This window comes from Papaver somniferum, chromosome 7 (assembly GCF_003573695.1).
Source record: "Papaver somniferum cultivar HN1 chromosome 7, ASM357369v1, whole genome shotgun sequence".
NCBI classification, from domain to species: Eukaryota; Viridiplantae; Streptophyta; class Magnoliopsida; order Ranunculales; family Papaveraceae; genus Papaver; species Papaver somniferum.
In genome coordinates, this window is record NC_039364.1 from 269,818,253 (window position 1) to 269,834,912 (window position 16,660).

Below are 16,660 nucleotides of genomic sequence, written 5' to 3' on the forward strand. Positions count from 1 at the left end.
AGATCACTAATCTCATCCAATATTGCTTTAGATTTTGTTCCATATCACCAGAGCTGCATCACACTAATCTAGCCTTAGTTCCTAAAGTCAAAAATCCAGCCTACCCTAGTGACTTTAGACCTATTGCTTTATGTAATGTCCTTTACAAGGTCATCACAAAGATCATCACTTGTAGACTCAGCACCTACTTGGACAAACTCATTGATAAGCATTTATACCCAGGCAGGCAGATTCTCGAAAATATCGTCGCTGCCAAAGAACTAGTGCACTCCGTGAATCAGTCCAACTCCTAGGGTCATTTGCACTCAATCTTGACATGAGCAAAGCTTACAATAGAGTGGACTGGTCTTTCTTGAGTTTTTTTCTTAGAAATTTTGGTATAAATCATCATGCCCTGACCTTATCATGAGTTGTGTGCAAAGTGCTACTTTTTCCATCAAAATAAATGGGTACCCTGAGGGTTTTTTCAAAGCCGAGAGGGGAATTAGACAAGTTTGTCCCCTCTTTCCATATTTGTTTATAATGTGCTCTCAAAGCCTAACTTATATCTCATAAAAAAATGGAAAATAAATCTCTTTATTCAGGTTATCGAGTCAATAGATGGGTTCCTCCAGTCTCTCACATGTTATTCACAAAGGATGAGATATTGTTTGGCACGCTGGACCAAAAAACAGCGAATTCAGTCTCCCTCATACTTCAACAATATGCCACATGGTCTGGAAAGCAAGTCAACTACAATAAGTCTGCCATTATCTTCAGCAAAAAAGTGCCTCCTGAAAGGCAAGATGAAGTCACTAGTCTGTTGGGGGTCAAAAAGATGAACATTGATGATAAGTACTTGTATATTCAGATACTCAAACCCAGTAGCAGAGTTGCTTCGCACGAGTTCTTACTTGATAAATTTGATCCTAAGCTTGGGGGATGGAAGAAGTATTTCTTAACTCATGCAGGTAGAACTGTTTTAATCCAATCAGTCCTAGCCTTACTACCTATCTACTACATGGCTACTACGATATTTCCCAAAACTGTGATCAGCAAACTCAATCAAACAATCAGGAATTTTTGGTGGGGGCATTCTAGAGATGAAAAAATGCAGCACTTCATCAAATGGAACTGGTTCATAGCTTCCAAAGAAAAAGGAAGTCTAGGGCTCAGATCTTTAGAGCAATTGAATCAAGCATTGGTGGCTAAACCAGCTTGGAGGTTCCTGCAAGAGTCTAATTCCATCTGGGAAAACATATTGAGGGAAAAGTATCTAAGAGACACTTGCTTTTGGGGAGCAAAAAAACCTCAAAATTGTTCTAGTACCTGGAGTGCAATTCTGGATAGTAGAACTCATCTCAAGCTTGGTTGTATCTGGCTAGTAGGAGAAGGCACAAAGATCAATACTCGGTCGGATCCTTGGATTCCTTGTATCCATGGATTTAAGCCATTATAGCATACTAGTTCACCAAACAACATTCAAAAAGTGGAGGATCTCATAATTCCAGGTGAAGGGAGGTGGAATGCTGCAATTATCAACAACACCTTCGACCAGTTCAATGCTCAACAAATTTTGAAGATTCAAATCCATAATAATTCTTCCGAAGACAAACTCATTTGGTAGCATACACCACATGGGCAGTTCACAACTCAGTCTTTTCAGAAACTGTTGAGCAACGATACAGGTGAGTCGTCACTCTCTAATGATCACTCTTTCCCTTGGAAACAATTCTGGAGCAAGAAAAACATAACACCTAAAATTCAAATTTTTCTTTGGAGAATCATTCATGATAGTATTGGCGTGTTTAATAAAATTGGGAAATATATAGATGGGTCCCTAAGGAGTGTAGATGCTGTAATGCAGATGTTGAAACAGTAAACCATGTGTTCTTACAATGTCCTCTAGCTCAAGCAGTTCTTTTTGCCTCTCCTCTAAATCTGAGACTGCCGGACCCTGCTGCAGCTAATGTTAAAAATGTTATTGCTGACTGGATTATGAGAAGGGATACATATTATCAGATTGTTACTTTTATATGGGTGCTTGCATCTTTTGGGCCATTTGGAAAGCCAGAAATGCCCTAATGTTTGAGAACCGCAGACCTTGTATTAACAATATTATTAGAGATGGTCTGTTTTGGTTCGACAGATACAAGGATTTGGACGATGATCAGCATGAACTTCCTGTGGGCATGACTCAAGCAAACTCTGTTCAGTTGCATCATTGGATACCACCTTGGCATAACTACATTAAAAGGTACTATCTTGTGCGGTGGTTCTTCCATTTTTCAGCAGAGCAACCCCCTCGTATTCGAAGCGAATGGTTTTCTACTTGCTCTTCAACTTGCAATGAAAGAAGATTACAGTTGTGTCATTGTTGAAGGTGATTGTCAGAGAGTTACCAATATTCTCAATAGTCATAATCCAACTATTCCCTGGAGAATCCTAAGGACCGGTGAGCAGATTCGTTACAACAGTACAACTTTTTCAAATGTGGAATTTAATTTCGTTCAGCGTGGAGCTAACTCTGTGGCTCAGAGACTCACAAAGTATAGTATCCAACATAATGTCCAAGACTGGTGGACATCTTCCCAAATCTCTTCTTCTCTAAACATTTTTGAGTTTCTTGCATACTATTAGTCTGAATCTTTTCTGTTTTGCTATCCAATTTTTTTTTTTTTTGTTGTGAAACTATCAATTATGTACATAAGTTTTAGAACCGGTGAAGCAACAATTTATATTTTCGATTAATCGATAATTTTTTTTCAAGAATCAATATATTCAAATCATAACGGTCTATTGTTAAAACTTCACTTGGTTTATAAAAATCTAGTAAAACATGGGAGATGGATTTCTTGAAGACCCATAAAAATAGATAACAAGAAATGAGAGAAAAGAAATTAAATCCTTGTTTGTGCCTCTTCAACTTCTCCTATTTCGGCTTTTCTTCTCTGCCTCCAATACCAGACGTCAACTGCTTACGAGCAATTTTTCCACGTAGCCGGCAGCCGAAAAACAAAAGATACAACTCCATCCCGAAAAAGAGATTTTTCTTTCTCCTCGTCCGTCTCCATGTATTAATGGCTATGTTTGTTTACTCCTGACTCATCTGAGTCATCTGGATCTGAGTGAAATCACCTGATTCATTTGGATCTGACTCAATATGTTTGTTTTGAATCAGATCTGATTCAAAAAACGTGAGTCAGTGGTATGGTCCCGTGAATCGGGGGTATTTTGTTACCTGACTCAAATGGATCCGAGTCAAAAATTATGTCTGAGTCGTAGGTCGAGTTAGATCTGACTCAAAATGCAAAACAAACGGTCTGACTGCTGACTCGGCCCGAGTCAGAAATTGACTCAGATCCAGACGCCGAGTCAGCTACAAACAAACAAGATGGGCTCACTCTTTCCCTAGACCTTCTGGAATCTAACCAGGTACCGTTGACCAAAGCCAAACTTTTGTTGTAGCCAACCATTGGCTGATTGGCATAACTTAGTCATCAGTAAAGCCAAATTAAGTAAAGGATCCCACTTAAGACTATCATCTCTTCAACTACTAATGTTGGATGGACCAATTATCCGCGTTGTTTCGCGTCTAAGAAGTCCCAGCAACTTTTGTTCTTATATTTGAACCAACACTCGGTATCGGAATTGCCGCCAGCTGGTTAGACATGTTCCTATATGTGATGCTTAATGGCACACTGTTATAAATCTGACGTGTTTAATATATGGATGCCCACCATTAATGTGGGACCCACCCTAAATGTACGTGTCATGTACTGGCTAATGTAAATCGTGACTAATCACTTATTTGTTTTCTTATAAATACCCACTGATGGGCTAGTGGTACAAGGGTGAAGAAACAGTAATAAGACTCTCCTAAATTTTTCCCTTTGTCACGTTTTGTTTATTAGTCTGCTAGTGCATGCTGTATTATATGCATCAGTGAATAACTACCTTTCCACCAATTAAATGAAACGTTGATTAGCCTGGTTGATTATTATAACGATTATAAAACGTTATCAGCACGAATAGCTCGATGCCGTCAATTGATAAATCAGTGTTCGACGATGTTTATGCCAAACTGTTTGGGGATAGTAATATTATTAATGGCGACAAGTTGTTCTACAAGTATTGAAAAATTGTACGAATGTTTTTGGGTAAGTGCGGGAAGGTGAGAACCGCGACTCCGTAAACTTTAATAATTTTTCGCTATATTATTTTTGTTATGGTACTTGCGGTTTTAATACCGGCGAAGCGAGAAATTGTTGTATCCCTAGAGGATAACATAAATTTAATTTCTCTTGTTCTAAATAATCTCCAGAAATTTTGAAACAATTCCACCAGAAGTTGGAATTTCGTGTAGCATAGTATGGATGCAAAAGGCACGGTCCGCTAGACGTTCGGTCCCAGAAGTGACCCGTTATAAAAGTGCTAGTCGTTCCTATTTGCGGTCCCTGAAGTGACCAAGTAGGAAACTTTTCCATAAAAGAGTGTATCCTTTTGTACACTTGTAAATTAATATTTCGTTGACTCTGAAGGTGACGAAGTTGGAGATTTATTGTTATTGTATTAGTACCTTATGTGTTTTGATGTTTATCCTTTGTTTTAAGTTTTGTTTGTTTTCTTTGCTTATTTTTTTGTAAGTAATGGATTCCAGAAGCAATCCATGAGATGTTGCCGACTCCAGAAGCAGTCCAACATGTAATTTGTGGTTTCCTTTAAAAATCATATTAAACTCCAGAAGTGGTCTTTGGGTTCCCGAAGTATCCCATGGTTACGTAATGATATTGTTAATGACTTATTAATGTATGTCTCTCGTCCAACTGTGACATCGGATATGGATTCCTGAAATAATCTATCCATTTTAAATAGACGATAGAGATATTTGTCTCTAAACAAGGGAACAACAAACACAAATTTTTCGAACCATTTCTGTAACCTTGTAGAGGTTTTGGGAAATGTGAAATGCCATTTCGGGTTCGAATAATATGATAGACGGCTCCGGAAGAGCGTGTATCATTTTGGTGGTATAACAGTCATCTTTATTAACGCCTTATAATATTACGGATCCCTGAAGAATCTGTTGAGTTTTTGAGAATATTTGGCGTTACCACCTTGAAACGACAAACGAGCATTTTTATGGAGTATTTTGTTACTTCATTTGTTTTTGTGCCAGAAGCACGAGCCTCTCTATTATGGGGTGTGCCATAGGAGAATTCGAACAGTCAAATTCCACGTTGTCATTAGCCAGAAGTTTAATGACCCTTGAATTATTCATGCTCAGGCATGATCAGTATGGACATCAAAAGTTCTACCAAAATGAGTAGACGATTCAAAATGCTCATGGACATCCTTTACAAAACTTGAAGCTTCTATTAGATAAGGATGTATTGGTCCCTGAGACAATTAGTTGTTAAATTGCATTAACATTAACATTATGGTAACCCATTACTGAATCACCAACATTAACTCCTAGAAAGGATTCAAGGTGGAAATTGCAGAACTTATTCACCCTACAATATGGACAATTATTTCAGTACTTTAATGTATTGATAGACACATCTACTAGATGGTCTCTTGTTATATTAACACGTGATGTTAGATTTTGCCAAACTGTTTGTGCAAATCTTGAGGTTGCGTATCCATTTTTGGACTTTCCAGCTAAGTCCATTTATTTTGGTGGTAAATTTATAAGCTTTTGATGCTTTGCCTTCAGTTGGTATTATATCGAGCTTATAACTAGCACATGTGCGCACTCGACATGGTTTAGTTGAGTTCTTTTGTTTAAGCATCTTTAGTTGATTGCTCGACCAACTATTTACCATCAATATTGTTTTGGGAAGCAACCTTACATCTTAAATTTACGTGTTTAGTCCATAACGTCACCTAACTATATATGTTGGTTTCGATTCATAAGACATTTAAAATCCTGAGCTGGTAATGTCTTATTGAAGATGAGACTGTACTCCCGCCGTTAGGGGGAGGAAGTAAACCGTTAAAAGGAACGGCGTGAAATGTGTCATCTTCTGTCGAGCCTGCAGCTGTTTTTGGGTACTTTTTGTGCAGATAAATTAAAACCCAAAAACTATCATGAGCAGAATTGTCTTTGAAAATAGGCAATTATGGAACCAAAGGTTTCCAAAAATGAGATAGTAATGTTTCCGCCATGATCAGGAAAACTAAAATGCCACCAGAAGTTGGCATGACAACCCACCACCAGAAGTTTGGCAAGATTATGGTTGATAACCTTTAAGATTCTCCCACTTTAGTCGGGGGGAGAAACGTCACCATAAAAGGATGGTGAAAATTATGATAACCTAAAAGGGCTTTTTCCGCCTAAACCAGGGGGAGAAAGACTGCCACCTGAAGATGCCACGAATTATGTCGACAAATTTAAGGACTTTTCCCTTGAAGTCATAAAGATGACAGACACCACCTAAAAGTTGTAGTAAGAGATGTCGACAATCAAATAGGTTATCTGATTAAGTATTTATCCTGATCAAACAAAGTTTGGCTGCCAGTAGAATTAGCGTGAAACATCTCATTTGTTTTCTCACACCAAGATATTGGATGTAATTGGGGTGTTGGAGATTACTCATGATTAAAACAAATAACTGCAGTAGCTCTTGGAAACTTTTGTTTGTTACTTGCTTGAGGATGCAGACACAAGAAGTTGTCACAGCAGGTTAAATCATGCATCTCGCAATGACCAAGTCGTGTATTCAAACACGCTTGAGGCCTGAATAACTGCCTCATATATGCATCTAAAAAGAGAGTCCAATCATTTTTCTGATATGTAGTGCTCTTGAAGAGAGACACAGATAGTGCTCGTGGAGACTATCAAAATATGATCCACATTCTCTAAGTTTGAAACTCCTTATTGAAGATGAGGATATGATAAAGCCCCTGAAGTGGCGCTGGTACCAATTTGTAAAATTTTCTTGAATGTGCATGCAATAGAGAATGTGTTAGATCGTATATGATTGTCGATTACTGTTTAAAATAGTGGTTGTGTACCCCTTTGCAGAGCAACATCGACATTGTGATTGGTAGGCATATGACATGTTCCCCTCAAACTAAGGTAGAGGATGGAATCTCTCGAAAAAGGCAATTAATGTTCGGATCCGACTCATACCGTAAAATCATTAGGCCTGAATATTACAGGTTGGTGTTTGAGATAAAGCGCATAGAGAGTAATATAATCACTCAAGGTGAGATTTAAGGGTTTCCTGCTGAACCCCCAGGATTGGTTCTGTAAAACTAAAGGTGTTCTCCTAATATTGATGCACTTTAGCGTGGTAGTCTCTGGAAGACTCTAATTGCATCTAGCTATGACTTATGATTGGTGATTGTATTCTTAATCCCTGAAGGATCCTAGTTTTAACTCTGGCAGCCTCCTGACCTTGTGAATTATGTCAGGCTTGAAATTTAGTCATAATCACCATCTTGAAGAGGAGAAATTTATGAACAATCCTTGTGTGTGATTATACGTTCCTGGTATAAGGTTAAAATCCGGATGAAATGATGATATCATTTTTGGTCTCTGAAAGAACCCTTAGTAGCGCTAAAATCCACGCTTGAACTAGATTTTTGAGATCTCGCTGAAATCAAAATATTTGCTCGACCTGAAGTTCGAGGACATGCTAGCATAATAAGACTCGCCTGTATATATACCAGAGTATCTAGTTTTGGTACTCGTAATACTTATCGTGCTTCTAAATTAGCACCATTACTGGGAAGTGATCGATCTATCTAATACGTACGTTAAATTTATGGTCCAGAAGTACCATACATGGATATAATGCATGCAGTATTTTGTGTTTTCTAACTTTTATTTTGCAGGTTACACTTTTAGATGCTGAAATTGATTCTACGATATTTATGAGTTTACAAAAGGCCTTTCATTGTTATGCCTGAAGTTAAAGCGGAAAATAAATTGGTGTGCAATGGACTGAGGATTTAAATGTAAGGTGTACAATGGCGATTGTGCACCCGGCACAAGACCAGCAGTCAATCCTCCATAAACTGCAAATGGTAAAGCGGTTTTCTGAAGGCTATATAATGTTTGCACCACCAGCTTTTTTAAGAAGTCATGCTTCAGGGAGAGTAAACTCGTAGAATCTTTGGCTGAGCTTAAACGCGTTGTACTCTTTTTCCTTCATTAAGGTTTTGTCCCGAAGGGTTTTTCTTGTCAAGGTTTTAACGAGGCAGCATATGCGTATCCAGCACTTTCATTGGGCGACGTCCGTTGTACTCTTTTACTTTGGCATGGTTTTGTCCCACGTGGTTTTCCAGACGAGGTTTTTTAACGAGGCAACATACTCTTCGATGTCGGCAGTATTCTGAATTTTGATGGTCAGGTTTTGTCCCAAGCGGTTTTCCTGGCACAAGCGTTCAGGTTTTGTCCCCAAGTGGTTTTCCTGACGCAGGCGTTCAGGTTTTGTCCCAAGTGGTTTTCCTAACGCAATTCTTTATGGTGGAAGTATTTCTCGGCGCTAAGGTTTTGTCCCAAGTGGTTTTCCTGGTGCAGGCACCCAGGTTTTGTTCCAAGTGGTTTTCCTAGTGCGGGTGTTCAGGTTTTGTCCAAAGTGGTTTTCCTGACGCATTTTCGTCAAAGAATATATTTTGTGGCGGCGACCACCCTCATTCTAAGCGAAAGTTTTTTCCTAAAATGGTTTTCCTGACACGGTTTCGGCGACGGGTGAAAATTCGTGACGACCATCATCACTTTAAAGCTACCAGTATTGTACCCTTTTTCCTTCATCCTGATTTTTGTCCCTTCGGGATTTTCCGAACAAGATTTTAATGAAGCGACGTTCTTAGAAATGGTGGTCCAAGGGGGAATGTTGTTATGAGCTTCCAACATTCAGATTTTCCAAATGATTTTCCTGGTACAATTCCAACGGAGGAATTATTTTGTAACGACAACCTACCTCATTTTTGAGCTTCAAGCGTTCGGGTTTTGTCCCAAGAGGTCTTTCCGGCAACAAATTTGACGAGAGATTTTTAATGATGGCATCCAAGGGGGAGTGTTATAAATCTGACGTGTTTAATATATGGATGCCCACCATTAATGTGGGACCCACCCTAAATGTACGTGTCATGTACTGGCTAATGTAAATCGTGACTAATCACTTATTTGTTTTCTTGTAAATACCCACTGATGGGCTAGTTGTACAAGGTGAAGAAACGGTAATAAGACTCTCCTAAAATTTTCCCTTTGTCACGTTTTGTTTATTAGTCTGCTAGTGCATGCTGTATTATATGCATCAGTGAATAACTACCTTTCCACCGATTAAATGAAACGTTGATTAGCCTAGTTGATTATTATAACGATTATAAAAAACACCACTTTATCAATATTCATTCAACCTCCATTTTCTCACTTTTACTCCGATTGCAACCATGACTTGAAAGATGGGAATTAATTTCTTGTTTCTTCTCCCACTTATCTAGCGCCTGTCTACTCTGTCTACTTTAGATTTATTATTACGCCCAAATATACTCTTTCTACTTTTAGTGCCTTGAGTCACATTTATTGTTTTGGCGGCAACTGCTAATTTAGCTTCCATTTAGTCATTTTACGAAAATCATTAATATCCCGGGAGAAAATTCCGGGAAGATACCGTGTGAGGAGGCGAAGGTCCCATTCTTTTAATCCTAGCCCCTACCTTCCTAAGTCCTAGAATCGCTACCCTCTGATCGTTGGATCTGATCTACGAGATTTCTCACGGTTTTTGCTTTAATCCTAGCCCCTACCTGCCTAAGTGCTAGAATCGCTACCCTCTGATCGTTGGATTTGATCTACGGGATTTCTCACGGTTTTTGCTGCGGTAGGTGTAGCATCACTCTTTTATTGTACCATTTCGGATTTGCTTGTAATTCCTCCAAAATGTCTAAAAAAACATTATTAATCTAATAACGAGTCCTAGCTAGTGTAAATACGAGTATAATTGTGTCGCATTTATGTGCTTATTAAATTCCCTCACACTTACATTTTGCTAGTCGCGAACAAAAAAAAAAAATATACCTTCTCTATAACTGGATATGGACATATGTCTGCTAAATAGCGAGACGGATCCACTAAACAGTGGTATAGAGAGATGTCTGCTAAACATCGAGACTTATCCACTATGCAGTGGTATAGAAATGTCTGCTAAACTTCTACCCATATATTCTCCAAGTATTTCAGTAGATGAATCCTTCTTATGGAATTTCTGGGATAGATTCCAGAATTCCAAAAAGGAAGTCGTGTCACCAGACTCCATAAGATACAACTAAAATAAAAACAAAAAGCTATACAAAATAAAACGGTGCAAATTCAAGATGTAAACAAACGAGCAATCACCAATTCATTCATTCCATAAATCACACCACAAAATAAAGAAAAAAGAAAAGTACTCACACCCTTACAATTGGAGCGGAAGAATTCAGAAAACCCTATTAAGTATTTTCCCACTTCGACAAGAAATACTAGTACCTCGTCTCAACATTCACAATTTAGGGTGACGAGCGCCCCCAACCTGTCCCGTTCGATATATAACTCACGATAAAGAACTCCAGAGTATTTTGCAGCAGACGAATGTAGTTGAGACGACCAAAGTACCACAAAAAATACCTGAAACAAAATTCTAAAAGAAAAACCAAGTCAAATGGAACTAAAAATCCTAAAAATAATATAAAAAGATTGTACAAAAAAAATAAATATATAAATATAAAAACCTAACTACACAAAATCCAAAATACTAATTACAATATTCCACAACCACTACCCGGCAGCGGCACCAAAAATTGATGGTATTTTTACAGTGCTAAGTAATAAGGATTCATTAAGACTTGTAGAGATTCGGTTCTAGATTTATTAAAATAAAGAAAATTAAACAAAGCTGATGTGAAAATGTTTGAGAGTACTGAGGCTAAGGGTTCCACCATTCACCAATATTTATGTGATTCAATATTAATTTTTATCATGCAATTCTAGACAATATAGCTCTAATCAAAAGAAATTGTGATTCTAAAGTATTGTCTATTATTAGATTTTTAAAACATGAATTGTTGATTGCAAGCATGAAGTACCAAAAGCCCTAGACTAAGCATACTCCATCAAGAGAAAACACAACTGATTAATAAAAATTATTTACTGAATTTTCATTCGGTGCAAATAATCATAAAAGAATTGCATAAATAAATTTTACCACATAATTATTGAAAGAATGGCTTCCTCCGTCTCCTTAGAGATTGGGTTTAGCTATTCATCGTGGAAACACACTCAAAATATGATTTCATTTCTCAAAAGGTATTCACAAATAATGAAAAGGGTGGGAAAATAATTAAAACCGGGTTTTGTAACACTTATAATTGTTACAAAATAAATGTTACATGGAACAATACAATAGAAGTGTCACTGTCACTGTAGCTCTGCGAATGTTTTCTGGCGTCTAATGTTCTTCGTGTTCTTCACTACACCAGCGGAAACAATTTTCCCGCAACTCGATTTTATGGTTTGCTCGATGCTCTAAACTCAACCAAACTCTCCATCGCCTCTCTATGCTATCCCAACATCGTATTTATACTCAACAGGGCAAGGAATAACCCCTCATTACTCCAGAAAATCTCTCATCACCTGACAGTGAAGAAAAACATTTTAAGGAATATTTTCTTCCCTGATTTTCCTTCTCATGCGTCTGCAGCTATCTAACACACTCCAACATGATTCTACACGCACCAGAGAACATCAAACACACCTCTTCCACAAGATAACTTCCCAAAACAACGAGAAGTCCCGAGAACATTTCACGAGAATAAATACACCCTTGCTTTCTTCACTTTTAATTTTCTAGCCGAAACGGATCGAATATAAAGCCCATTTAATCCCTGTATCGCAGAAACAAGCCTTCCCAATGAATTCCAGCCCTTTAGTCTCCCTGAAAAACTCCAAAATCGACCCAGAGAATTCTGTCAAAACTGTAAATTTGAATTGTTGTTTTGCCGCCAATTTTGTTCCTTTTGTTTTCATCAATCGGTTATTATCCAACCCAATTTAACTGAACCATAGCATATTCCCATCTCTGTTTAGGCCCTAGGAACAAACCCATTTGATTTCAACCATTTAGTCTCACTCGAACACCTCCAAAAATCGAAACCCTAGTTCTGATGCCATTTTTTCCGCCAAAAACCAGGTTTGAATTTGGGAAGATAAATTTCCCTGAATCCAAAATTTGGTTGCCTTAATAGTTTGGGTGTTTTGTGGGGTGCCCTTATCCAAAATGAGGGTGCTTTTAGTATTTTACTGGGTCCTTTAACACTTTTTCTGGGTGTTTCCAACACATTTATGGGGCGCCTTTAACACTCCTCCGGGGTGCCTTTGCTATTTTTATGGGTGCCTTTAGTAATTTTCACCGGAGGTCCAAATACCACCTTTCGAGCAACATTTTTAGATTAGAGTTTATTTCTCCAAAAACACCTATACACACATAAAAACACCATAGTTAATACAATAATCGAGCACCAACGATATAGACATTGAGGACAATTGCGACACAAAAATGTGTCTATCACAAGCCGAAAATGAGTGGCTACGGTTGGGACACAAAGAACTCCTAGCCGTGAAATACACTCCACGGTTGGGTCTTTCCTAACCGTAAGTTGTTATGTATCTACAAAAAAAAAAAACTTAAAAAATTTTCTTGACCTCGGCTAGGAAATCCTCACCGTAACATTAGGGTCCTAGCCGTGACAAAAGTTTTAAGGCCATAATTAACATTTACGGCTTGCTCTTGCAGTTCTCTTAGCCGTTTAATGTTATTGTGGTTGGATTGGGAAGCATTTCCCACGTTAACCTTGACAACGGCTGGGTTTTTTTTTATCATTTCCTAACCATGAGTGTCTGAATGAAAGAAAATTGTTTCTCTATTCTTATGTAATTGTGCAACTTTGGGGTCCAATGAAAAGGAAAAGGCATACATAATTCATAGCATTTCATTGAAACTGAAACGGAATACATATTTCATAGCATAAGCTTTAAAGAAAAGATCATTACATTAAGGGTCTTAATAATAGTGATCGAAATCAACATAAGTACTTTCTTCCAAGACACTATAACAACCATGAAGGTGAAACTTCTTGCCATGGATATCCTCATAATTGGCTTCGGCCATCTCCCACTGAAAAGCAAATCAATTAAAATTTTATGCTATGAAAATAATACTTGAATTATTGAAAAACTTACTCTTTGAGCGCGTGGTATATTGGGATTGTTTTCCATTATGGCTTTCATTTCTTGTTTGAAAGCTTCCAATTATGGAAATAGCTTCTCGGATCTTTTCTTAATGAGTTTCACCGATCTTCCATTATGATTTCCGTCTAACGCCACAAAAACAATAGCATATGGTTCCAAAAACCTTCGAATTCTTCATTTATGTAAATGTTTACATCTTCGTGATGTTTTACTACCGTCATCCACGCTCTAACGATTGCAACATCTTCTTTGGTGGTGTAGCGAGTAACCATGTTTTTCTTTTTTTGTTGGAACAATTATAGGTTGAAAGTTTGCACGAGAGAGATTTTTTGCACAATTAGAGGTTGAAATTTTGTGAACAATAAGGGTCATTTTATAGCAAAGAATAACCCAACGGCTAGTTTTTGGAAAAAATAATCGTTCATCAAAAAGACTCAATGCAATAACTCATTTCCTCTAAAAAGTCAATGCAATAACTCAAGGCAGTCCCAAATGTATGGCCAGGAAACATAGAAATACCAAGACGTTTGGGCTTTCTCGGCTGGGTTTTGACCCTGACCGAGCCGTAATTCTAACTTTGCGGTTGAGATGTATTTAACTCGGCCGGGAATTTTTAGAATTACATCATGGTTGAAACCCCGTCGACAACGTAATACGTCCTGGTTGTTCCATTAATCCTGGACGTAAATCTGGGATTTCGAATGATTGACCTGGAAAATTAAGAATTACGACTTGGTCTTTCCAAGATTCCTACTCGTAAAATATTAACTGAAATGAGTTATTGCATTGATTTTTTCGAGGAAACTAGCCGTTGGGTCATTCCTTGCTATAAAATGACCCTTCTCCAACAAAGAATGTGTGCAAAAACTCTCAAAACTTAAGTGTTGTAACAAAAAAGAAGAAAAATGGCTTCTCGATACACTACCGAAGAAGAAGTTGCAATCGTAAGAGCGTCACTCACGGTGAGAAAACATGACGAAGATCAAGGCATTATCGTGGGAGAAAGTGATAATTCTCAATGGAAACGCGTATCTATGGTCTTTGTTGCCATAGATGGTAATGAAATAGAAGATAAATGAACCAAATAAAGGAAAGTCGAGGTGATCTACCTAGAAATGGAAGTTTTTAAGGGTGCAATTGGAACGGGTGAAGACGATAAGTCTCGACATGCCCTTTTTAAATAGAGTGAGTATGTGCAAAAGTTTCTCATCAAGTAAGTTTTGAATAATATACTAATTTACTTCATCTTGATTTGTTTTATAGGAAGCCTGGGCACTTTCCTGATACAAAGTTATTCATCGCAAAGAATTTGAGCATGAGAAATGTTATTGGATCACGAAAGAGTTTATTGATATTTTCAACAAAGCTTGACTATTTAGTTGTAATACTCTATGTTTTCTTTTTTCCATTTGGGTATAACTATTGAATGTAACGCGACCTAAGTATGTAATGCTAATATTATGAATTGATGAATGCAAGTGAAAAATTTGATGGAATACGACAACAAAATTTACAAAACCAACCAAAATAACAGCTAGGTGAACCAGCCGTAATTATTGGAATCACAACCAACGGTCAGAATATCCTGGCGTAACCAGTTAAATCCCAGCCGAAAAAGGAAATTTCAAACCGTATATGCTTCTGGAAGACTTTTTACGGCTTGTAAATTACACAGACCTAGTCAAAAATTTTGTTTACGGTTTGGTCATAGTCTGTTATCCAAACCGTAAATCTGTATTTTTAGTTTTTCTGGTCAAAACAGTTAGGTCATTTGTGATTAAAACCTGGATGAAAATACTTAAAAAATTTGAAAATATTCATTTTTTTCTTTTAAGAAACTGAACAAACATAAAACTCAATACACCAAAATGGTTTTTCATTCATTGAATCATAAAAGCATACATCTTTCATTACATTGATAGCGTAGATCATAACATTTAAAATAAACCCTTATTCGTATCGTACAAAATCATAGGTAGTATTTTCCAAGATGCGATAGATATCATTTTGTTCAAACTCTTTTTCATGAACTGCCTCATATTGGCGGTGAGCCCTCGACCATTATACAAACAAATATGTTATGTTAGATAGTGCTTTTCAAAACGATTTCTAATGAAACAACTTATTAAAAATCTTACTCTTATAGCGGCCGGCATAATGGGATTGGCTTCCTTCATGGATTTCATTTCTTTTTTGAAAGCTTCGCATTCTACAAGGACTTTCTCGAATCTTTCCTTAACGATTGCCATAGTTCTTGCATTGCGATTTCCATTTAGTGCCACAAAAACTATGAAAACGCGGTTCCAAAAAGAAAGAGATATTTGATCTACGTCAATGTCTAGATCTTCATCATGTTGTCTGACCGTCGCCTATGCTCTAACAATCACGAAATCTTCAAAATATGGGAAGGGGGTTACCATAGCATATTTTTTTTATGGAAAATAGATGAGAATGAATATTAGAGATTATAACTAGAATTTGGGTGAGGAAGAGATGATAAAATGGTCTCCTTTTATAGGGTTTAATGACCTAACGACCACCTTTTTCTTCTTGAAAACTAGTTGTTTAGGTCACCAACCATATTTGTGAAAGTTAAAAAATGCAATAGATGCATTGGTTGAGAGTGTTCATACCAAAAACGGCTGGGTATCCCAGCTGTGTGTTTCTTTTACGGTTGGGTTTGCAGCCGTGATTGAGATACATGGGACTCTGGATAAGTATTCGACCAGGACTTCATATTAACCCAGCTGTAAAACTTTATTACGTCCAGGGTTCTTAAATGTCGAACCGTAAATCCTAACTGCTTGGAAAAGATATTTTCCAGATCATTATTACGGATGAGACGACAATATTTTCCCAACCGTAACTGTAATACCCTATATTTCTATTCACCTTTCAGGATCGGGTTTTACGCTATAGCTAATTACATTGTTAATTTGGGTTGTTATTAAGTCAATTATTTTTCCTTGTCATAAGTTATGACACTTGAGTAAATATTTATAAATCCTTAGAAAATCCTTTTCCTATCATTTAGTTAAAATGTATGATGGAAATAGTCAATTAACTATGTTTTGACAAGTAAATAAATAGGAGGAAAATCAAAGGACATTTAAATTAAAATAAATAGAATGTGTTATTATTATTATTATTATTATGGTAGTATTATTATTTTCATTAGTATGTATAATTATAAAAGGAAATAGAGTAAAGGAAAGGGAAGAGTTATAAAAAAGATTTTTGTTAGAGGGAGAGCAAAAAGAGATCCGAGAAGAGCATAAATCGTGGTTGACTCGTTAACTAGGGCGAGTTCTATATGTTTGCGCGAGTCGGACAGACTTACCCTTGGGAACCACACAAATTAACCCTCTCTGCCTTTCTTCTTTAACCTGTCTTCTTTCTATCACCAGCAACACCTACCTGTATCCTAACCCCTACCCTCTT

The 16,660-nt window shown here is 37.2% G+C and overlaps 1 protein-coding gene across 1 annotated transcript; it reads left to right on the top strand.

The window, feature by feature from the left end:
* The first annotated feature begins 559 nt into the window (after positions 1 to 559).
* On the top strand, positions 560 to 2,064 carry LOC113296600. The gene is made up of 2 exons (XM_026544901.1): positions 560 to 1,251; positions 1,812 to 2,064. The coding sequence occupies exons 1-2, from the start codon at positions 560 to 562 to the stop codon at positions 2,062 to 2,064; spliced, it is 945 nt and encodes a 314-aa protein (XP_026400686.1).
* The last annotated feature ends 14,596 nt before the right edge of the window (positions 2,065 to 16,660 follow it).

Excerpts from the sequence above, each read along its gene's own strand:
- LOC113296600 (XM_026544901.1), top strand. The coding sequence starts at position 560 with ATGGAAAATAAATCTCTTTATTCAGGTTATCGAGTCAATAGATGGGTT. Across the intron at positions 1,252-1,811 it reads GAAAACATATTGAGGGAAAA|ATGGGTCCCTAAGGAGTGTA; the intron begins GTATCTAAGAGA and ends GGAAATATATAG.